The sequence below is a fragment of the Blennius ocellaris genome, assembly GCF_963422515.1.
Source record: "Blennius ocellaris genome assembly, chromosome: 11".
Classification (NCBI taxonomy): domain Eukaryota; kingdom Metazoa; phylum Chordata; class Actinopteri; order Blenniiformes; family Blenniidae; genus Blennius; species Blennius ocellaris.
The window spans coordinates 7,826,997-7,852,453 of NC_137660.1; the positions used below are offsets into that span (position 1 = coordinate 7,826,997).

Below are 25,457 nucleotides of genomic sequence, written 5' to 3' on the forward strand. Positions count from 1 at the left end.
TTTTCTTTTTTTTTAATGTGCTAAATCATAATTTGAGCTACTTAAGATAAACCAAAAATATTTATAGTGAAATTGTAATTCATTACTGAAACTTCACAGAAATAGGCATAAACAATGATATTCAGAAATCTGAGCTCCCTTGACAGCTTTTGATCGTTGATTTTGTCAATCCAAAGCAGAGATTACCTGGAATACAAAACAGACAGTAGTGATTTCTCATTATTGTGCAACCATTAATTCTGCATTCACTATGCAACATCAGACACACTGAATAGAATTCTGCAAGCTGGATTCTGGATAGTATTTGGGTGACATGAAGCATTTACACTCCAATAACCTTCGGCCCAATCTTGTGACCACAACTGATGATATTAATTTAGTCACGGCTCTGGTTGTATTGCAGCAATTAACATCCCACTGGGCCCACAAAAGAAAGTCCACTGGGGGATGAGCTTTATATATCTGTAAACAGGACTTTTACCCTCTTAATTGGCTTCTCAACAGTGATGGCACTTACAGTCATAATTAGTCTTTTAACAGGCCTGTATGTGGTGCTGGAGGATCCTAATGCAGCTGGTTTGTGTGTGCACACGACGCAGAGATGCATGCAAGCATTTCTAATACATAGCCTATACTGTAAGTATGTCCTTGCTTTATACATTTCCCAATAGTTTGAGGTAAGTGGTATATTTTTATTCATTGTGGTATTTCTAGCGAACTCAGTAAGACAAAGCAAGTGTAAAAGAAATCAACAGCAGCTTGTTTTTTTGTTTTTTTTCTGTAGGACCGATTGCAATGATGCACAATTACAACAAGTGCTGCAACTTGTTCAAAGCTTGTAGTCGATTATAGTCAAGAGAAGGGAAAACAATTGTTGCGTTTTGAGGGTCCGTCACTGAAAACGGGACTTTGTGAAAATGGCTCTGAAAGTAGAACTTTTTGAAAATGCTCCCATCTCGATGGAAACGGGACAAAAACACATATTTTCGAAAGCACTCCAATTCCGTTACCGTGTAAATGGAGGAAAAGGCAACTTTTCTTCAATTCACACCACAGCTGTAGTAAACAGTTGTTCTCGATGGAAAATGACAACAGCGTTTCCTCCAGAGTGTCGTGACTCCCACTCCTTTCTCCTCCGAACCCAAACCCTAACCCTCCATTCTCTGGGGACTTGATAGTTTTATAGTTGACAGTCACCTGGAAAAGCAATCCTGCCTCGTCGCTTGTCCAGACAAATGTCTGTGTGCTCAACATTGCTGATGTTTCTGGCATATTGTCTGCGTGCATGTGTGACTTCATTACAAAAACAACCGGCACTGAACCAAAAACTGGGTTTTCACCTGAAACATTGTTGTGTAAACGAGGCATTAGAATGTCTCTGGTAATTGAAGAAGAGTAGCTTCAGCAGCTTAGAGCAGCTTTAGCAGAATCTGCAGAAGTTATCAAGCTTTTCGTCCACACAAAGTCAAATTGTTCATTTAAGCCTCCTGGAGTCAATGAGTCTGAACAAAGCTTCTCAATCTTTATGGCAATAACAATAAAATGCTTGGCGGTGACTTGTGTATAAATACACGTATTCACACCCATGTACATGAGTATATGAGAAACACTCAATATAACTGACAGTAAGGATTCACCACCATAACCATTAGCAATGTCCCAGATCCTGGTTTGAATTTTATCATAGTTCCTGGTTTGATCGTAATTAAAAGAGCTTCAAATATTAAAAAAAAAAAAAAAAAAGCTTTTTATTTCCATCTCAAAATTGAAACGAGAGGTCTCAAGGAAAACAATTTTTACGAAGACAAGTCGCAAGCTATACGAGGCAAGACACTTGTAAGCAATGAAAACAGAATTTTTTTTTTTTTTTTAAAAGCCTCCTATAGTTGCCATGAAATCTTCACATCCAGTTTGAATTCACACCGATGTGCTTGTGTCAGCTGGTGGTTCCTCTGTACCATAACCTGGACACTCTGGACTCGAGGCTACTCCTCCGCACGCATCGCTCACATTAAGTCGTCCATCAAAAAGATTAAAAGAAGTAACAAGCCATTTTTCAGAAAGTAAGCAACAGAATGTACAAACATATTGTATATGTTGGATATGCAACTGAAGGGTTGTTGTTCGTCAACCATCTAACAGCAGAAACAAGGGTCCACTTTTCTGTGTCCAACTTGTAGATTTGCAAAGAATTACATCATTTTAATTCTCTGGGCCAAAGGAATTCGTCTTCTAAGTTTGGCCGGATGATTTCACACTAATTTGTGAGTTTTGCAAAAGTGAAGTCCAATGTGAGAACTTGTGAGGGCAGTTTCAAAGCACGGAGAAATTTCAATCATTTTTCATCCCTGTGAAACAGAAAGCAAGACAGAAAGAAACATTTCCAAAAGCAAAAGATGTGACACATGAAATATTCAGATCTCAGGGGAGTCAGGGAGAAGTGTCTTCTTGCATTAGCAGCCCTCAGATCGTTTCCCGACACAAAATGTCTGCGATACTTGGCTTGGGACAGGGAGGGCCATGGAAAATTTTTAAAAAATCCCACGCAGGGAATCTGGCTCTTTTGAAGGCGTAATGAGTTTTGTTTATGATTTGGTTTAACTCCTACTGAACATGAATTATGCAGATATCGTCATACCTGTTCAAGTTTGACCCCCTTTGGTCACAGATAAGTAAAGCAGCGATGATTCATTGATGATTAAGCATTTAATTTAACCTTGAGACTTGTTCTGATTGCTGGTGGATGAAAAAGAAACGGGTGGCAACAACAGATGCTCCCAACAGAAGATGATGTAGAGGGAGGAAAGTGAAAGTTCAAGAGCACAGAAACTCAGAAAAACTGGAGGGAAAAAGAAAAACAGAAAAGAAAACTCTATTGAGCTACAATGCTGGGTCTCATGGTCATGGTCGAACCAAAACAATATCAAAGGAACCTGTGTTTTTTAGGCCGTCTGTTTAGTCCTCCTCTGCGTCAATACATATTTCATTGGGTCTCCACAAAGCGAGGCAGGAGCATATTCTATCACAAAGGCCTCTGAACACAGTCCCACGTGTACGCTGGACAACACCCGCGCGTCCACACACAAAGCAGCTCAATTGTCTCCACACTGGGTTGGAGCGTAACAAGTCCAGGCTCAGCATTAGTGCCCTTAGGTGAAAAAGAAACTACAGTGAAAGCAAGAAGACCTTCAATTGTCTCTCCAAGGAGAGGAAGGCTTATGTAGCGAGAAAAAAAAAAAGAAGTGTTTTCATCAAAGAGATGACAATACAAAGGACAAAGTTCTGCACATCAGCCCAATGACTTTTGACCCAAAGGTTGTTTCTTTTTGATTAACACCCTTCAAGACATTAATGTTTTTATAATGCTGTGCCAATGAATACATTCTCAATGTGTGAAAAGCTGGCAGTTTGAAGGCAACTTTTTTCCCAGCTCTGTATACTCCAGCCAGTGGTCCTCCTCTGCTTCTGTAAGATTAGTCAGAGGGTCACGGAGGACCAACAGGTGGACCGTTGGGCCCCGGCGTCTCTCTGCTGCTCGGTGAGCCTCGTTCAAAGGCTCGTCTCATCCCTGTGTGGCAGGGCACATGTGAGCGTAGCCCCTCTGAGATGGCTGCAGGTCGGCGCTGGTGGGGCGGTGTGGGGATTTCTTACTTTGGAGCGCTTCAGTTGCACAGACCTTGAATGCACCTCTGCATGAACACAAGCTGACTGCAGTCTGTTAACCTAAACTGTCTCTATTCAAAGACTCGTCGGTGTTTCTCCGGGGAGCTAAATAGATAACAAAGCCTTGTCCTTTTCAACCGGGGCTTAGGCCAAAGGGAGGTGAACAGCTTTCCTCACAGTCTTTTTTTTCTTTTAAATTGCCTGATAATAACTTGTGTCAAGTGCATGGATTTAGCCACATTTCCAGAGATTAAAATGGTATATTCCCATTTACCCAACACCCATGAGTTTTAATGCACTTCCTACTCTGTTGTGGATTAATGGATGTGCTATTCTTGAAATGAGGTAACGTCCGGTTTATTGCTGACGTCCATCCACAGGTATCTGACACACATGCTGCAAAGACTCATCTTCAGGTGAATGCCTCTCTTCTGTTGTAGAAAATAATAATGATATGGACATGCTGAAAATCAGATGTTTCAAATATAGTTGTTTCTGAAGGCAACATAAGCTTGGAGGAGGAATCTACTCTGGCCTTTTTGGAAAAGGGGGGAGTGTCAGAGAACCAGTCAGTATCTGGTGTCACCTCCATTTGCCTCACCCAATACAACACATCTCCTTCGTATAGAGTTGATCAGGTTGTTGATGTTGACATCAGTGAACTGCTCACCCGCACGACGACATACACGCCGTCTGCCATCTGCCCTGAAGAGTGAACACTGGGATTCATCCGTGAAGAGAACACCTCTCCAACGTGCCAGATGCCATCCAATGTGAGCATTTGCCCACTCAATTCTGTCACGACAACAAACTGCTTTCAGGTGGAGACCCCGATGAGGACGACGGTCAGCAGATGAGCTTCCCTGAGACGGTTCCTGACAGTTTGTGCAGAAATTCTTTGGTTCTGCAGAGCGATTGTTGCAGCAGCTGTCCAGGTGGCTGGTCTCAAACCATCATGGAGGTGAACATGCTGGATGTGAAGGTCCTGGGCTGGTGTGGTCACACCTGGTCGCCAGTTGTGAGGCAGGTTAGATGTACTGCCAAATTCTCTGAAACGCCTTTGGAGACGGCTTATGGTAGAGAAATGAACGTTCAATTCATGGGCAACAGTTCTGGTGGACATTCCCCCAGTCAGCAGGCCACTTGAACGCTCCCTTAAAACTTGGAACATCTGTGGCATCGTGCCGTGTGATGGAACTGCACATTTCAGAGTGGCCTTTTATTGTGGCCACCCGAATGCCGTGGTCACATCGCGCCGTACTTGCAAGTGCGTGCCGTCTACTTGCAAAAACGTGGGCAAAATTTGGGGATCTGTACGTGGCGAGGACCACCTCCGTACAGATTTGGCACATGCAGACACGGCGTAGCACTTTTAGTGGAACTCAGGAACTTTCGCTGCATTCGCGCTGCGGTCGGGCTGCGGATTCACCCCAGTACGGGTGCCTTGTGTGCTCACCAACACACATTTAGACAGATTTGTGAACAATATTTGAGAGAAATGGGTCTTTTATGTTTACAGAAAATGTTTTACATCTTTGAGTTCAGCTCATGAAAAATGGGAACATTTATGTTTTTGTTCAATATAAAAATACCACTTTCACCTTGAAACCCAAGACTTATGATAGTGTGGGACTGTAGTATTGATTACACTGATGATAGTTTATTTCTATGACAGTCAGTCACCTTATATTGGAGTGTTGTGTTTGGATACAATAAATTCATATTTTATTCAACATGTATTTCCTTTTTTTGATCAACGTTAAGAATTAGAAAGATATCGATTAACCCACACAGAAAGTCTCCCAAACCCGACCTGGAATCAAACAGGAGACTTTAGTGCTAAAGGTCAGAGTATAACCATTACATCACTGTGCAGCCACATATGAGACCAGTAAAGTCTCACATTTCTTTCAGGGTAATATCAAAGAGGTCATTTAGATTATGTGTTTAGTGCATCATAACAGTAACTCAAACCAGTCAACACTTATTAGATAATTGCCTTTACTCCATGCATTGCATACAATAATGGTTTTCTCCTTAAATAAAAAGCATTTTCAAATACAAGTCCAATATTATACAGATTGAGTGTCCAGAAGCAAACATACCAACATACAGGAAAAATGGCAAATTAATACTCGATGGGACATAAAGGTCTTTCACCAGCAACTCAAAGTGTGCCAACAGCTTATTGCAATATGCCTCAGATATGAAAACTGAATTCTAACAATGCCTCAAAACTTAAATTTACTGGAAAATGTTATAAAAAAAAGTTTTTTATAAACTCCACTGTAATCATTTATTGTAATTGGGGATTCACATGAAGTGGTTGATGAATGACAATATATATATATATATATATAAATCTTTATAAAAAAGGTAATTGACATTTGGTACTCTAAAACATTCAGAAGAACATCGATGATTTAAAATGTGCAAGGATTATTTTCTTTGGAAACAATATTTAGAAACCAGAACACACACAAAAAAAAGAGAATTGCACAGTGGTATAATATCAAGTGTTTCAATTGAGATCAGGCAAAACTGTTCATCAAGAAGCACAAACTCAAACAAAATAGTCACTAATTCAATAAGTGACACAAGCTTCTTTGTCGACCTCTTTTTCATTCCATGTCACATTCACTGCTTTTAATGGAATCGCCGAGCTGCACTGGGCAACACATTTTATATACATTTGCACAAATATCTGTAATTCAAGCTGATGCAATGCAGGTTTTTCTTGTTTGTTTTTGTTTTAAATCCACGCATATCCACATCATTGAATATTAAAATGCATTTATTCTTCTGAGTACATAAAGTGGCAAACAAGGCTTCAGTCATTAAATAAATGCACTGCCGGGGCTCCATCTTGCATGACGACGAGCTTAGGACTCCCTGCTGGGTTTTGTGGCGTGCAGGCCGTCATACGAAGCTCTCCTCCATGTTGGAGCAGAGCAGGAAGGAGTCGACCAGGCGAGGTTTGATCAGCTGCTGGTGGTCGGCCGCCTCGATGCTGTCTGGACTCCCTGCTGCCAGCCTCCGCAGAGCGGCCTGGGGGCACAGTGCATACATGTCTAATATCACTATAACGTGTACGGTCACAAAACAGACAAATAGGCAGGTAAATCGACGCAATACAAATACAATGTAAAAAAAAAAAAAAAGAAGATGAAATTCAGTCTCACCAGTCGTGGACTTGTATCAAAAGCACTCACTGAATCTTTTTTTTATTCTTTTTTTTTTTTTCATACATCTTACTAGCTGTAAAGAGCACATAAGTAATATATGTGACATCTTGAACTCGTTCAGCCAGGAGAGCCTCCAACATTTACATTTAAGATTACAAATAGTCTGCAAAGGCTCAGTGGCCTTTGAAGGTAAAAATTGAACATCTACAAATGTGCTACTTAACCCCTGGCTAAAAGGATAAAATGGAATCACATTAATTTGAATAGACCGACAAGTGTGTTACAGTGAAGTAGAAGTCGAAGAAGAAAGTATTTTTTTTTTCGCCGTGGAGAGGCTGCCCAATTAGGCCGCTGACCATTATGCGCTTCAAATCCCCTCACCGGCCCTAAGATGTGGTCGTAATAATTACAGCAAGAACGAGAGAATGATGAAGTGCGAAGAGCAGGATTATTCATGATATGTACATATTTAAACACACAACGTTTGAGATGATGGGGACCAGTCAGTTATCTCAACACGGCTTTAACATACTGAGGTTGTGATATATTTTCCATTTTCGAATATTGCCCTGTGGATGTAATTAAATTGGTCAGTGATTTGTTGCAGTGATATTATACATGCAGGCCTGTGGATTAATGCCCTTGTACTACTGAAGTCCCATATAGCGAGTCAGGCTGGAAATGTATAGTATTTTCAAGGTATGCCTGAAATAGGCAATTTGAATCTTTGAATGATGTATTTATATTCAGGACACAGAGTCGTTTACACATCTGTAAGGGTCTGCACACACACACATACACACGCATACACACGATTCACAACCTACCAGGCAAGCGACCAGCACCGAGTCACTGTTATTTCTCTCAGTAGGGGAGCGACACAGTTCAATAAGGCGAGGGATCGCTAAAGACAGCAGAACACATATTCAGTTACAAGCTTGAGTCATTCTTTCATACTGACGTCCAACTGAGACGCAAAGCAGCGGCACACTGCACTTTCCGGCCTTTTTGGTTGTGTGGTTTCTGAAATAAAAAGTATTATCAACAGTTTGTTTTTTTGTTTTTTAAAAAGGAGGGGGAAATACTTTTCTTTCACTGGCTTTTGTTGTTGTTGTGTAAAGTATCTATAACCTAAAAACCCCAATCCAAAACAATAGAGTCAATGTGTGAAAATGTAGTTTAAAAACAAGAGGCAGTCATTTCATTTAAACATATATATATATATACAATCAGATCCTGTGATGAAATCATTTTACTATTTTAAAAGAAGCCTCATTTTGAATGAGAGGCCAGAGACACTCATCATGTAGCATCTATCTATACAAGGGGGAAAAAAGAAGACCTTCTCAACAGACCTGGATCTTATTTACTGTCTTCATTGCATTCACATGCACATTGTGAGTTCAGAACCTGGACTCTTCCTGTCTTAAATTATGCCGGTGTGGTGGATGTGTGTCGTGGTTTGGCGTCACCTTAAACAAGAAGTCAGTGTTGCTCCAAAAGCTCCCTGGACTTTTTAACACCAGTGTTGGTTTTAAAGATGCAGCCCCATATCACACTATCTGAGCTGTACTTAAAACAAGTGTCTCTCTCTCTCTCTCTCTCTCGCTCTCTCTCTCTCTCTCTCTCATTCATTATCAAACTTTCTGATGTCTCACCCAACTTGTTTAGAGACTAACTCTGAAATACTCATTCAATGTCAATACCCAGTAATGTTGATGATATGTTGCTAATCAGCCACAATGGGTGCAAAGCGCATAATTGAAAAAAAAAGTATAATCTTTTAAAGTATACAATGTAGACATTTGTATATCAACTGTATATTCTGTCTTCAGTTGAAAATGGAGAACCTCAAGGTTCCATTTCAGGTCCTCGTTCATATTGATCAAGCTTGAAAAATCAGTGTTGAGTCATTTTGACAGATATTACAAACAAAATCTAAGGAAAAAGGAAAACTGACAAGCTGCATCACCTTTGAGCTGGATGGCTGTCTGTGCCACATCCTGGTCTCTGCTCAAACGTGCCAGTGTGACAGCAGCTTTCTGCTGGACTCGTTCGCAGGCGGCGCCCTCTGACGGACTGGGAGACGACGGCTTTTCTCCCAGCAGCAATAACAGTCGCTCTATTCCTGAAAGACACAATACACTGCTCTGAGGCACACTGGTCTGAAAGTCCCCAGACAGACAGGCACTGTATACACAATTGAGACACTGTCAATCAGAAAGGAACCAGACATTAAAGGCATTATGGTGAAGGAAAATGGACCAAAGGTGTCACTTGAAAAGCAAATAAAATAACACAGCAGCTCTCGATACAATAGAAGTAGAAGATAAAGCAGCGGAATCAGGCAGACCTTCAGCAGGTCATTATTCTACAGACACTCTGGCTCGCTATCAAGCCCACTCTGAGAAAACTATGAACATGTGACTGGATTACAGAGAGCAGGCTTTAAATGACAGTTTCAGCTTCTTGTCCACATGTGTTGTGTGTGTATGTGTTTTTTTTTTTTAAATTTTTTATCACTGATCTTTATTATATAAATTTAGGCAACATTTCAGACCACCATACCACCAAATAGATTCATGAATCTTTTCACTGAGGTGTTTTTATACATAAATAATTTAATATGTAAATACATCTTAGTGTTCTTGTTTGGGTTGGTTAACTAAAAAAAAACAAAAAACATGTATGGTGGTGTTTGCAATGGAGTGTAAAGAAGGTGGAGTCAGTGGAATGTGTTCTGGATCTGAAGGACACCCAGCACCACGTCGCAGGAAAAACATAAAAAGCAATGATGGAATGAAAGGAGGTATTAAAAGCAACTAATTAAATCCTCTTTAATGGAAATATCAGCGGTTCTGTCAAGCTGAATCACATAGGCTACCCGATGCTGCCCCCTTGCGGACCAACGGAGAATCACAATGGCTTCTTGAACTGGTTTTGAGGTTTTCCTGATTCCTTATATAATACAACTAATGATGTCAATCATAAGTAAGTTTACCTTGCTCCTGCATGACTTCAGAAGCACACTGTTCTAAGACCGAAAGGTTCGCCAAGATAGTCACCACCTGAAATTCAAACAGCGATATATGAAAAGGTTGGAACTGCAAAAGATCCTCATTGTCAGCATCAACAACACAAATTGATTTTTCTCCTCTTCCTTTTGAGCATGACTCAAAGCATGTACCTGGTCTTTAGAGTACGGCGTGTCGACTCTCTGGCGGTCTTTGCAGGCCTGCAGCAGGATGTGAATGGCGTTGAGCTGCAGGAGAATCTCGCAGGCCATGCTATCGAAGAAGGTGATATTTGCCAGGGCTGCAGAGGCCAAGAGGAACACTTCACCACAGGAGGCGCTCTCGCACAGCTCTGAGGGAGAGTGAGACAAAACACCAGTTTGATGCCAATCCTGTTTTGGGGCCCGAGCAGAGGTCAAAGGTCAGAGTGGGCGTTTGCTCACTGATGAGCGCAGTAACTATGTCATGCATGCTCTCCAGGAAGCTGGCCAGGTGCTGTGTGGACGTGTGGTGAGGAGAAGTGATCTGGGCCACCACGGCAGCCGCCTCGGCACGGGCCGCTTCCACACTGCTCTCATCGGTCAGGATGTCGGCGAGGCACAGGATCCCGTCCACCTGCACAGCAGAGGCGGAGCAGAGTCTGACAGCAGCAACACGAAGGCAGGCTCATATCTCCTCCAGTTTGCTAATCGTCCCAACCTTTTGGCATACGATGTTCATTTTGTAGAGTATATTTCTAAAGAAGGAAAGTGGAACCAGAAGCTGAGGTTCAGATGTGAGGTCACCACTTTTGATCCAAACGATATCTGGTCAAATACTCTGCCTGTGTTTGTGGGGAACATTTGGAAAAGCGTCTTTGGTTGTGGTCCTTTCACACAATCCGCTCATGAACAAAATGCTACTTCATGCTGGTGATGTGTGAATAAACTCAACCAAACCACATTTCTCAGGTACCAGACATTCAATTGAATGTACCGATATAAACCTGCATCAAACATATAGTACATTTCTAAGACAGTAAAGTGTATGAAAAATATGCTAAATGGAGAAATAAAATGTGGATTGTGTTTAAAGATTCAAAATATTGACAAAATAAAATGCAGATTAAACAGGAGGGCCTCATGGCCTAAAAAGTAACAAGGTAATGTGACTTGTACTCGAAAAGACTATTTTGTTGCAATAATATGAATATTTGTAATTTATCACTTCTACTTACAGTTTGTATCAAAAAATGCTGTTAAGCATTTAATGTGAATTGCTGATCTAATCATGGAAATGAGAAAATGACACGTTATTTTGTCACTGATGATGACTTGTTTTAGTAATAACCTATATAATTGTGGACTATTTAATAAAAAACAAGATTGGACTTTTTCTAATTTATTAAATATTCTAAATGTTCATATTAGTGGACATTACTTACACACAAAACATGCATCTCATGTAACATCTCATGTAACAATATGATATTTTCGATATAATGCATAACTAAAAATGAGGAAATCAATCAAATATGCAGGTTGAGCTCATGTTGTCAAAACTTTAATGTGAGTTTGACCTGAGATTTGGGCTTTTTATAGCTTTGACGAAGTATATTGATCCCCTCCAGTAAGTTGTGATGAGTCATGCTCATGAGAGAGCAGCTGAGGTCAGAGGGCACATTCAGTTTGACCAGGAAAGCAAAAAACACGGCAATAATCATCAAACATATATTTGAACCACCATAATAATAAAAATTATTTTAAATTGTAAAATCTTTTCGGATGGTTTGTTCTACTGTATTATGTCATCAACAAGCAGCTGCCTCGAGCACCATGTTATTACATTCTTCTTTATCTTCTAAAAGTGTGTTTGATGTACTGCCCTTTCTTGTTAAAGCACATAAAGTTAACCACGATTCAAACATGACGTCCTTAAGCACTGCTGGACTGTACACCCCTTAAAGCTCTGAGACCTGGAGCCTCCCCGGGCGCTGAGACGCGACAGTGACGAGCCCAAGGTGTCAGCTTGGCTGAAACTCGCAGCTCTGCTCGTAAAGCCATCACAATTAAAAAACCCTGCTTCGATTTAATGGCCGCCTCCAGACTGAATGTGCTGCCGAGAGACTCTTTTATATCTGACTGGCATCAGCTCAGGGTGTGTGCATCACCAGATTTCAGGGAGGAGCTCAACATCATCACAGCAGAACTGGAGATCCAGAGATAATAATAATTCTTAAAAACATTTTTTTTTAAAGAAGTTTCATCCTGGCTATGAGAGTGCATATTGATCTAATCTTTGTGTTTGTGATTTCTCATGTACAGAGGGGGGGTTTCAGTCTGGAGTGCAAGGCTTTTCATCCTCTGGGGTCAAAATAAGATGATAAGACACTCTTTAGAATATCGAGTAGAACTAGAAAAGTGTCCAGTGTTTTAGAAAATAAACTCCTAAGTCTTTCTTAGAAATAATGTGGGCGTCCCAAGAGATACAACCAGGGAAGCACTGCTGTCGATCACTCATGTCTCGATGTTATGAGAGGCTCATTATCATCAGCTTCATGTGTGTTGGAGAAGGTTGACGGTGAATCTGAACACATCGGGATGTCAGCCTCCAGGAGCAGGAGAAACACCCCCTCATTTACAGTTCTGGCTCGACTCGAGGGCCTCTGCGGCGTTTTGAAGTGTCCCTGCTTCAACACACCTCATTAACACGCTTTCTGCAGAAATCCATGAAACGAAGGAGCTGCTATACATATAAAACACTCGCGACCTGTAACGTCTGCTGTAGAGGACTCTTTAAGAATAGGAGTTGTCGCAGCACGAGCCATCCACTTGAGGGCAGTGTTGCTCAGTCGTTGCTTCATTTTGCTTTGATTTTGTGCGTCTGTCTGCAGTGCTTGTCAAGTTGACGTGTGGATGATCGCTTCCAATGTGCACTCAGTCATGCACGGGTCACATCATGAAGCCTGTGCCTAAATTGGATTTCAAAAAGTGCATTGCCTGAGACACTGAAGATTTGGGTTTCTCACTTTATAAGCATCCCCGTGACAAATGTAAGCAGAACAAAGTCCATCTGATAGAGAAGCTTCACAACTCATTACTTCCCCCAAACAAAAGTTTACACCTGAAGTGGAGCAAGCCATCAGCTCTCAGCCACACCTGTCACTCTTATTACCGACGAGCATCGTGGCGCGCTCAGCTTCGCAGGGCATTTCCCTATTTTTGTCCCTGTGGACGTCAGCAGCATTGTGCCAGTGTGATTCACTGACGTGGAACAATCCAGCCTCCCTTTACCCCCGTACCTCCACCCTCCCCACCCGGCCTCCCTCCCATACCCGCATCTCATCCTCATCCTCCTCCTCCTCCTCCTCCTCCTCCTCCTCCCTAAAATAGGATGTTCCCTGACTTCTCATTTACCGGACAGAGGATGTAGCTCATTCAGTTTATTCTCAGGACCAACGTCACATAACTTCAGTTCATTTTCTTTAGGAGTCGTGCCAAAGTTTGTGGAGGCTGCTCACTTGAAGAAAGTTGACTCTCACCTCAAAAGAGATGCTAAACAATGACACACCATCTTGAATGGAGACATGAAGACAATGTAACTCGGTGTACTTCCTCAAACGCTACGATGAAATACCAATATTAGAGTATTTCCATCTAGTTCAAGCTTGGACTGTATGCCTTTAATTCCTTTTGGTATCCTGTTCAGTGCCACGGGGAGCTCAAACACTCCCATGTTTTTGGGACCGTAAGGAGGAGACCAGAATGAAATCCATGCACACATGAGGAGAAAATGCAAACTCCACACAGAAAGCACAGGAAGGCCCAGCGTTCAGGAGTTCACCGGCTCCTTTTTGAATACAATGAAAAAATCCAGTAGACCGTTTCACCATACAGTTGAAATCCAGTATTAATATCCAGCCTGTGAATCAGTAATTTGGGTGGAAGAGGAAGGACGATAGCACCAACATGAGTATACACTACTGTATCTGTACTTATAGGTTCTTGTAGTCTGGGAACATTTCTTCTTCTCCTGCTCATGAGCTGCAATATCCTGAACTCTATAACACAAGATGACAAAATCAAGATGACGTTCAGAGGCTAAATATATTTGTTTCAGTTTTTAGCTTTTACACAAAAGGTGAAACCTTTGCACTCATCTTGCTGCCATTAACCTTCAACACCCCATGAAACTACGTTGTTCCCCACCAGCCGGCGCGCTACGGGCCCTTCTGACTTCACGCCACTCACCGCGTTATGGTTACATAAAGCTCCAGTTGGGGATAAAACAATGAAGTATATATAAACTATCCAGCTCCGCAGGTACGTGCTGGCCCTTTTTCTTGATCGCTCTTCAACAGTGACAGTTGTGCTTCTCAAGCCTGAGCGACCGCCGGTGAGTGGCTGGCGGCGGCGCCTCGCCTGACAGCTTCCCCTGCGGGGACGAGGCTGCGTCGTGTAGTGCGGACTTTTGTTCAGAGTGTTCACACTCGGATGACTCGCGCCGTCCCAGCTGCTCCACGTGTGAACAGGTACCGCTGTGGCATCATTATTCCAACCAAACTTTTATTCACGTCTCTGTAAAAGCTCGCCCGACACAGGTACATCTGTTTAGTCGTGGTTGAATTCTCGGTAGAAAACAAACAAAGACGAACAAAGATGGGGGTCTTGTTAGTCTCCCTGACTCACCTTCCTCCCCTACACACACACACACACACACATAGGAATCATTCAGGTCTAAAGGTTTAACCAGAGGTCCTGCATAATGGTCTCAATGCTGTGTATCTTATCACAAGTCACACTTTCAATTATCAAGAGGGGAAGAACGTGTGTTTCACCTACACACAGTCTGATGGCCTGTTCCTCTTTCTATATCATACAGTGAAGTTTTAATGGTGATTCGTCAGCACTGAGGTGAGTGAACTTCATGAACCCTTTCACACAGGAAAGGTCACCATTTACCAAAATAAATAAATAAATAAATAAATAAATAAAAAAGGAAAATGCTCCAGCTGCAGCCAAAAGGTTAACCTTGATATGGAGTAAAACCTTTGACCTCTAAACCAGTGAGGATGTATTGCTGATGCCTTTTTTCTTTTTTTTTTATCATGATGCATTTCTATTGATTTTTGATTTAAAAAAAAAAAAAAAAAAAGGTAAACCATTTTCTTTTAACACAAGTTTAAATATGAAGATTTATCATATATTGATATGATATAACAAAAACATCTGACTCAGAAGAGAAGCAATCTGGTCTTTATAAGATGAAATAGACATATCGCATATTGTAAACAACCAAGACCTGACATTTACAGAATTCCTGAATATTTGACCAGCAAATGAAACGGAATACTTCCTCGGTATATTTTCTGTCTGATTGTACATCTTTTACGACGACACGCCTCTGCTGGGAGCGTCCAGTCATAACACAGTAAAAACGAGTGTGTTTGAAGACAGATAATAACAGATCAAAACCATCAGTGTGAACATTATCTGGACTTAATGTCACCACAGGTTTTACTGGAATAAAACTGGAATTAGGGATCTCATTTACTCTTTTCTGCGCCTTGCCATAAATTACAAATGATCATTTGCAATCCAATTCATTCACGGTTTCAAGTTTTCAGACCAAAACATCATAGGCATGTCAAACATGTTGTGACCGTCTTGTGTCTGAACCTGGGTGTCAAATCATTTCATGTGCATGACAGGTGATGTTGTTTGTTGTCTTGAATAACCTGATCTCTGTGTCAAATCACTACATTCTTGCTTGAGTATTTACTGTATTCACATGGCTACATACACAAATGGCTTAGATAAAAAAGGTTTTGATGTGATGATCAAGTTGAGATTGTAACCTCATTAAGTTTAGTTAAATAGGGATTTGTCCACTACACTTAAGCCATTTTTATCTTTATATTAACAGCAATGTAAATAAAGATACTCACAATTTGAGAAAGATAGCTACACATTGTGTGTGTGTGTGTGTGTGTGTGTGTGCGTGTGTGTACAATTGTTCTACCTTGTCTAGTTGGTTAATGCCTTCCTCCACGCAGCAGATGGAGGCCACCGTCCTCAAGGCGTGAGCGTAGAGGTCTCTGAAGCGGTCCTGTCTGCAGATCTTAAACAGCGCCACCACGGCTCCCTCCTGCACAAGAGTAAGAAATCATTTAGACATGGAAAGATACCATAAATTCATGGATCCCTTTACTAAACATCAAAAAAAAAAAAAAAAAGTAAAACTGCAGCCAGCATTATCCACTCCTTAACTCTTGTTCTGGTGAGCCTGCTAAATGTCTGTTTTGTTGTTGTACATTTATAGTAAGAAAAATTATTGAGTTTATTCAGTTTCATCCTGTAGAAAATTACTTAAAGCTTATAAGCTTTTACTTAAGTTTTTTTTTTTCCTCTTCCAGATTAATCACAGGTAGTGCATTTATTATTTCTTGATTTTTATTTTCCGAGAGAATGAAACGAGTGCACGACTAATTCACAGCTGTGCACACCGTCCGACATTCACCTGTACTTTGGAGAGAAATTGCCTGCTAATTCTTTCCTGCTGTTTAGCAGCTTCACCGTGACTATTAACAGTATTTAGCGTGAAGCTGAGGTCATAGACCTCACAGTCGTTTGCCTTTGTTGCCTTGTTTTCTTACATCGTTACTATTAGCGTGCTCCTGCTCTGCAGCTGGCTCACGGCTGCAGTGTCTCACGTGTGCAGCCCAAATTACAGCCGGCATTTGTTCACGTTTACAAGGAAATGCCCAGAGTCTTCATTCAATACAGAAGAAGTACGCACGGTAACATGGCAATTAACATCCACCCAAAATAGGATCTGTCCCTCAACCTTACACGTGATCTTAACCACAGGGTTTTGTTGGCCAAATATAATCACAATGAGATTAAGAGCAGGTTGTGTTTCGTTCACCCACCATTCACCCTGACAGCCTCCCTGTGGTTCAAGCAGTGTACAACCTTTATCTAAAGCCAGGCTGCAATAGACTATCATACATTAGAAAGCAGAGGACAAGCTAATGATGCTTACTGAGAGCTTACTGGGGCTCAGACCCCAACAACTTCAATAATCTAAGTCCCATCTCTAACCTACCCTTTTTTTTCTAAGATTCTAGAAAAGAAAAAAAAAGACATTGCATCGCAAATCTGCAGCCATCTCTCCGACAACAACCCTCTTTGAACAGTTTCAGTATGGCTTTCATTCCCACCATAGCACAGAAACAGCTCTCATTAAACTCACTAACGACCTTCTGGAAGCAGCTGACTCTGGTTTATTGTCCGTCCTCTTCCTCCCAGATCTGCGTGCAGCGTTTGACACCATCTCACGCTGCATTTTCTTCCACAGATGGGAAACAATTGGATTATCTCACACATCCCTTGAACTGGTTCAAATCTCCAGCCACACTCAGTTTGTTAAATCTTTCAAATCCCAACTGTCCCCCTCCTCTCCACCGGTGTCCCCCAGGGCTGCATTCTGGGCCCCCTCCTCTTCATTACCTACCTCCTCCACCTTGGCTATATTTTCCGGAGTTATAATATTCAATGTCACTGTTATGTGGATGACATCCAGCTCTACCTTTCCATCAAACCCACCTCCACTCTCCTTCCTTCCTACCTTCCTCTAAAACTGTCAAATCAAATCCTGGTTCTTCCTTAACTTCCTCAAACTGAACAGTGACAGGTTCTCCTCATTGTCTCCATGTCCACCCTCACTAAAGCTCACAGTCTTTCCGCCACCATCATCCACTCCTCAGTTTCTCCCTCACCTCAAGTTAAGCATCTGGGTGTCATCCTCATCAGTTCACTACCATTTCAAGCTCACATCAATAACATCAGTCGGTCAGCCGATTTCCACCGAAGTACTATTAACCGCCTCCGCCCCTCCCTCTCACACAGCAGCGCTGCCACACTAGTCCACTCTTTAGTCACCTCCTGCCTGGACTACTGCTACTCCCTTATGCCTGGTCTCCCTCTCAAATCTCTTCATAAACTCCAGCTGGTCCAAAACGCTGCCGCCAGCATCATCACCCAAAGTCCTTCCATTCATCACATAACCCCAGTTCTTCATAAACTCCACTGGCTTCCTATCCAACAGCACATTGATTTCAAAATCCTAGTACTGACATTCAAGGCTCTGCATTAACCTCTCTCCTCCAGACCTCACTGACCTCGTCCACATCTACACACACGCCCAGATTGGTATTTATCTGCAATTTTAACATTTAATGTAAAGCGACCTTGGGTGCAAGAAAGGCACTGACAATTTTTTATTTTTTTATTTTAAAAGAAGGTATTATTACTCACACACTGTAAAGTTCAAATGGAAACCTGCTCTTTTCCCAATGACAGTTGAAAAAGGTTCAACCCACACAGACCCTGACTTCCCTTCACAGCTTCTTTGCTCTACAGTCTCCATGTTGCCTTTAACAATCTTATGTGAACTCATTTACAAAATGGATGGATGGTTACAAAATTGCTTTGGCTGAAAAAAGAAAAGTTCTGAATAGATCAGAACTATTATTAAAAGCTACATGAAACACCCTGAGCTGAGGAAATTCATTTTAAGTTTGGTTGCTGCAATTAGTCCTGCAATTACTTCCCCATATTTCTTTTAACCAAAGTAAATTTGAGGGAAAAAAAAAAAAAAGTCAATTCGGTTGAAAAAATAACTTTTATTCAGAGTACAACTCTCTACAGACTCGCTGGACAAGCTTCAAAGCACCAAATTGTTGCTTAAAGTATGCATTATTGTGCAAAATGATGGATAAAATTGTTCCTTCCGAGACTGCTGTGAGGTCCAACAACCCCCGCTGATCTAAGCCAATAACAGCATACTGGTTTTAAAAGGTCCAAGAGACCCAAAATGACCGATGGATTTGGCCACCATTACCCCGCACGCTTGCCAACCACTGAACATATCAAATGGCTGGCGCAATCTATCACGTCAGGTAAAAACACCCAAAATATACATATTTCATGAATGGAAAACACAGAGCAGAAAAACGGATTATCTGCTCACCGTAATAGCGGAGCATTTTCTACTTGGGTGTAAACAAACAGAAATAGCTCCTATGTTGGCTCACTGTCCACGCTAAAGCACCCCCTTTGAAAAAAAAAAAAAAAAGACAACACTTGCAGGTATTGAACTGCATTCATGGCGCAGATAGATAGAATTACCTGGAGGAAGACGAAGGCTGTAACTACCACCATTATCCTAATAAGGCCATTATACTGGGCTGGCATGTCTCATATGCCGCGAAGGCCATGCTGCTGGGACTTTGAGTGCTTAATCATCCTGCCCTCCAGTCTGACCGCTCGTCCCGGTTTTCTGCCTACGCAATACTAGTCCCTCATATGTGGAGGAAAAGCCACCGCTGGATGATAGAGTCAGTAAACCTTTTGAAACTCCAGCCCTGATTCCATCTGCTCAGGAGGCGATGGAGAGCCTGTTGATCCCATCAGGAAAATAATGTCAAGACTCAGAATGAAGCCACTTTCAGCTTTGGTTTAAATTCTTTAGCTTTTACTGTCAGGGTTGTAACTAATAAACTCTAAGTTAAAGTTTTTTTGGGGCCCTATTAGCATGACAGTTGAAGTGAAAAGCCATCAGTTTTGCATTTTCGATTTCAAAAAGTTTTTCCTTTACACAGAGAATTATGTAGTTTTCCTGTTTGGCCCCTAGGAGGTGCTCTTAGTTGTTTTTGAAATGAAACAACATGGGCATGAGCCTTCAAGAACCATTTGCTTTAATCGGGAGTGCACGGATATTAGTAAGTACAGATCGTTGATTCCCCTGGAATCAACGATAAAACTACCAAGTCCCAGGAGAACGTGCACTGGGAGTCATGACACTGTGCAAAAGAACTATTCACCACGGTTGTGATGCGCATGTGATGTAGCGGCGTTTCAGAAAAGCTGCGTTTTCCCTCGTCTCTGAGGAGACGGGGGCGGAGCGAGTTTAAAAAGTTGCATTTTCGGTGACCGCGAACAACGCTGTCATGTGAACGGTCCCCCAAAACGCAGCAACATGTTATTTTCTGTTTTCTGTTTTGGCTAAAGACTCACGTCAACATCAACGTGCTTTTCAAGCTGTAAGACTTTCAAAATATACTCAGAATATACAGCAAAAGCATTGAGACCACTCTCTCTCTCGCTCTCTCTCTCTCTCTCTCTCTCTCTCTCTCTATGTATATATATATATATATATACATATATATATATAAATTTGTGTGTGTCACAACAAACAAACTCTCCTGTCGGACTCCTACACAGTCTGAACAAGACGTTCACAAGCCTTCCATACCACCAGATTCTCATCTTCAGATGTTTATTTCCATTTATTTCATCCTCACCGCGTCTCTTCTGTCACTTCACACATTGTTAAGCTTGACGGTCATTTCTTTCCCTTCTCGTTGTCAAACAACAACACGCGCCGTTGCCTCCACTGACTTCATCCTCGTTCTTTAACCGGGGCCCACGGAGTGCATTGATTGTCACGCAGTTTTAATACTTCGCCACGTTTGCATCATCAGGAGAAACCCGACTACCCGCCTAAAAATGCTTCTGTATCCGTGAGTTGGCTTGCACAGGCCTACGTAGCGTGTAATTTCTTTCTGTCTAACAGCCTTCTGAAGCTTGTACTTGTTCAGACGATGCAGCAGCTTCTTGAGGCTGTTTTGCGCCACAATTTTGGAAACACTGAGACTGATTTCTACTATCTATGAGAAATATTTGCAAAAAGAACCACCCTTTGATATTTATTTCGACGTAAAGAAGGAGATGACTGGTGACTTGTCTTGATAGGGATGTGATATAGTACTGACATGGGCTGCAGTGGATTTCTAAACACACTCTACACACACACACGGTTCTGATGACACACTGACTCTCACCAGGCCTGAGTTATCATCACACCCTGTGCTCTCAGAGCAAGGACACATGTATTAAGAGCCTGCCAGCACGGACACATCTACATCAGTATCCATCATGACAGTAGGTAAACATCGAGACAGAGAACGAGTGTGTAGATCATGGCATGTTTTGCTCCCCAACAGTCCAGCTGCTGTTTGATTTACACAGCGGCCGTAATAAACATTGTCAGTTCTTAGGCTGTTTCTCTCACTCTGGTCAACTCAGTGTCAGATTTGTATGTTGGTGTGTGTGTGTGTGTTTCCTACCTGGATCCGAAGGTGACGAGAAATAAATGACTGAATAAGTATAAAATGAAACATGCCCAGCTGTGGTGTAACGTGTTTTTCTTTTGGAAAGCAGAAATGCCAGTGTTAAAAGTTTGGTGTCAGTGTTAAATAAACTGTGTTGGTGTTACTTTAACTCCACAACAGCTATGAAATAGCATTGCTGGTTTTCATGTTGTCAAACTGGAGTGCCAGTAGCGCCGACACGTCACGGCTGCAACATGAGAATCTTTTTTGCCAGTGCCATTTCTTTTCTTTTTTTTAATTTGGTGGACAGAATTATAGAATAGAATAGAATAGAATCTAAAAGAATGCAAAGTGTGAACAGTGTTGCATAGTGGAGCAGTGGCTTGCACCCTTGACTCACAATGAAAATGTCATAGGTTCAAATACTGCTAGGAGTTGATGTCCCAGACCGTATCTCGTCAGAATAACACTGCGCTAGTGGTATTTTTAACATTGTATGTTAACACCAACACCAGTGTAATGATATTGTGACACCCAGTAGCATTGAATATCAATAACAACGGGTGTTAAGACAACAAAAAAATGGATGTCAATCTTTTAAGACTTTAGGAAATGTTACTTTAACACCAGCTCGTGTAGACACATAGAGACACTTTTGTGGTGTTAAAAATAACAATATGGGTGTTACTATATGGCTGCAAAAATACAAGGAGACCTTATAGACAAATGTGTGTCATTTGTTTCACTTGTTCTGTCTTCATGAGTGTTTTCTACTCTAATATCCATGTGATTTTATTCTCACCTGCATGTTGCATACTGTGACGTTAAACTCTGTTTCCCTGTCCTCTGCTTTTGAACGATTATTTAAAATAACCTAAGTTCATCAAAGGAACCAAGTTTACCACTATTCCTGTTAGTTAGCTTCAGCTTCAACCACAGTTACGATTTGCCCACGGTACTGGAGATGCATTTCTGACTTTAAACATCAATTAACTTAACATTACTGGAGTTGTCTGCTGCTGTCTGAATGCTTGTAACTTATCAGGTGTTTAATTACTGCTTCCACTCCTTGTCATCGGTCATTAATTCATGTATCTGAAGGACAGGTCTTGTGCTGATTTCTGCATTATGCCGCGCTCCAGCTGACCGATGTAACCTGAGCTGAACCTAATGAGAGAATCAGTTATTAGACTGACCCACACAGTGCTGACAGCTCAGCTAATGTCTCACATCACACACCACGGATGCCGTCTAATTAACAGAGTTGATTAAAGTTCAGGCATAAATTACTTCTCCAAGTTACTTTTATGAATAAATTGCTAAATTAGAAAGTAGTAACTCAACGTCTTCGGCAACTTGCACAACACCGCTCATCTATGTCGTAAACACTTGTGTTTTGTTGAGTTTTCATGAACAACTTCACTTCATGATTCAGGATCTCTCTTGAGTAACTGTCTTGGTTTGGTCTTTCTAATCTTATTGATGATGATTGCAGCAGATAAAGCTTGATTGATTGTCTGTACACTACTTGTGGAGTATCAAATGGCGGAAAGAAACACATTTATGGGGCATTTGGGTGCTAAAAAAATGCAGATCGGGGCGTCACAGATTGGTGATTAAACAAGGCTATAGGAAAAGAATAAATAAAGAATATTGAGATTAAGTTTAGTTCTATATGGGTAAGCAAACACTTGCATGCAACAAGATTCCAGTTAATATTTAAATACAAAAATGTTGTTTCATTGTATTTTAACTCTCTCACCAAACTCAATGATTTATGATCTGGCCAAAATTACTCTACGTTGTATTTCTCTGATCATACCAGCAAACATCGGTGCGTCATGATGCAGAATAGATCGATATAAATTACAATAATCACACAGTTAATTCATTTTCCAGGGGAGTTGTCACTGCTTTGCAAGCTGTCGTGTATCTATAATATGAGGATTAACATTGTTACACTCCACTCATCGTACACAGAAAATCAGTCACTGTGCTCTGTCAGCAGCAGCGCAGCCAAAGCCATGGAGAAGATGGAAAGATCAGCTCCCCACGCAAGCATCTAAACAACAAATTGGATGTATTCAAAAGAACAACATGAGTAAAGTTGTCAGGCTTTGTGAAATCATAATGAGAAAATATTTCGAGGGTGAGGCAGATGATACTCAGTGCTGTGAAGGGTGTGTATGTCAGAGTGAGACAAACAGACGGATGGAGGCTAATTAATTCAGGTGGCAGGTGGATGTGTTCTGTATCGGGTATTCATTAGCAGCCATTGCCAGTCAGGTTTCCCACACCTCCCAGAGGGTTCAGCCAAACGGAGAGCTAACAACGGCTGAGTGGATTGAAAGGTAAAGACACCTGAGCAGCCCGCATGTGTGATCAATGCTTCGTCTTAATGGGAGCTGACAGTATTGATCTCACAATCTGGCCGCAGATGGAGGAGGCGCGCATATGTGTGTGGGCCATCAGGAAAGGTCTTATCAAGAGCGTCCTGGAAGCGGCCGGTTAACTAATGGCCGATTGAGACTTGCTGTCCGGGCTGTCTTTTCTTATCACACAATGAAATAGCCTTTTAGAGGCCTGTAGGAACAGATAGCTGGCACATGCTGGTCACATTGTCGGTATGAACGCTGGTGAAACGTACAACACGAAGCAGGGGAGGCCAAAGAATACGGGCCTATCCGTGCAGAGTTTATACGCTCTCCCTGTGTATTCTCTCTGGTGTTATGTCTGTGGTCATCTTTTCTTGGTTCCTTCCGATCACAAGGAGGTGATAGGAGTAGAAATGTACAGTGGCGTGCAGTTTGGACACCCCTTGTCAGAATTCCTGCTAATGTTCAAAATGAAGCCATCCCCAAAAGGCAAAAAAGTAAACATCAAACACTCTTTTGCAATGTTTTGAGCTGTTGTTAATGTATTTTCCACATATTTAGAGTGAAAAAGGGAAAGCACCACCCTGCAGAAGAATGGGAAACTCCACAAGACTTGACCTCTCAGATAACTTTGGCCAAGTTATCAGTCCTTGTCCAACCAGTCAGGATCAAGGCTGTGTTTTATTACAACCATGTTTCTTTGGTTTCATAAGTTATTTATGAAAGATTGTTTAAAAAAGATCTGCCCTGTGTTTCTTTGAATGTTGTAAATTATTATTATTGTGAGCTTTAAACCTGCATTTTTAGCTGCTTCAGATCTGGCCTCAATCTCATTTTGGTGAGATAAAGGAAACTTTTTCATTAATAGACAAATCCTAAGAAATGTTAAGTTACTCTGAGACATTGGGATCTTTTCACCATATGTTAATCTCCAGATGCTGAGACACTAGTTGTCCTCATTTTGACTTGTCTTTGCAGTCAAATGGGCTCAGGGACGGAGTCAAAGTGGACACTAAGATCTTCAGACTGCCTGCGAGGTGCCGTCTCAACAGAAATAACATCTGGGTACTTTGTTTTGCTCCCTCAGCCTAAAGATATGCAGTCGAGCTTAACTGCTGACTTTAAATTAGAGTGTTTAGCCTTGGGTGAATTATCCAGGGTGTACATTGCCTTCACCCATAGAGTCACCTCGTATCAGGTCGAAGGCACTTTGAACCCAAGTTGGACAAAACAGTATAGCAGATGGATGTTTTGTCATTAAGTAGCCCCATTATTGAACACTGGATCAAGGGTTGTTACTATTGTTAGCCATGGACCGGGTCCACTGCTAAAGTCCACTGTACCTTGGCAATGATGCTGCAGAGCTGGGGTCCGTCCTGGGTGAGGGACAGCAGGTTGCTAATGGCACTGCCGATGGTGTGAACGCTGTCTGATGATTCAATCTGTTTGATCAGGACCTGCAAGGACAAAGAAACCTTGAGCACATCCATCATGACACCAATACAGTCAATGGTTCTCGACAGTGTCGTGGGGCTCTTTTCCAACGCAGAGGGTGATTTAAAGCCTCACTGTACAGCTTTTCTGACATGCAATCAAATTTATTGTGATGGCATGGCTTGATGGAGCCAGCAACTCATTTATCATTTTCCAGATGCAGTACAGTACACACTGCATTGTGTTGGCTTCAAACGGAGACATTATAGAATGCTTCACAAAATATTGACAATGTATCTCAATGCAAATTGAATCAGCTCAACTGGACTTGGTTATATGTCTTGGAACACAGTTCGCCCATTATTCAAGTGGCTTCATCATGAATAAAGCGTGAAACATCTTCTACTCCTACCTGGACAAGTGACGATGCACAAACACCGTAGTAGCTTTTCCTACTGATCATTGGACTGAATGTGACGCATCGAGCATGAAACATGCAACATGCATACAGCTGCATGCTATTAACATTTGCATTAACAATAATCAAACAAATACACAGGCTGTCTTGTTTCTCTGCCTTTCTGATGTTTGTTCTGATAGTTTCTGAATCGGAAACGTTAACAGAGCTTTA

General features: G+C 41.6%; 1 protein-coding gene across 2 annotated transcripts in view; it reads right to left on the reverse strand.

The window, feature by feature from the left end:
* Positions 1 to 5,660: 5,660 nt before the first annotated feature.
* insc (INSC spindle orientation adaptor protein) overlaps positions 5,661 to 25,457 on the reverse strand; it is a 55,943-nt gene continuing 36,146 nt past the window's right edge. For both annotated transcript variants that reach the window (XM_080505402.1, XM_080505403.1), the window contains exons 6-13: positions 24,736 to 24,849; positions 15,863 to 15,988; positions 10,306 to 10,477; positions 10,036 to 10,214; positions 9,850 to 9,916; positions 8,821 to 8,976; positions 7,676 to 7,752; positions 5,661 to 6,711 (exon numbers count right to left, since the gene is read on the reverse strand). In XM_080505402.1, the coding sequence (XP_080361528.1) occupies positions 6,583 to 6,711; positions 7,676 to 7,752; positions 8,821 to 8,976; positions 9,850 to 9,916; positions 10,036 to 10,214; positions 10,306 to 10,477; positions 15,863 to 15,988; positions 24,736 to 24,849 (1,020 nt within the window). In that variant the 3' untranslated portion in view covers positions 5,661 to 6,582. The remainder of the gene's footprint in view (positions 6,712 to 7,675; positions 7,753 to 8,820; positions 8,977 to 9,849; positions 9,917 to 10,035; positions 10,215 to 10,305; positions 10,478 to 15,862; positions 15,989 to 24,735; positions 24,850 to 25,457) is intronic.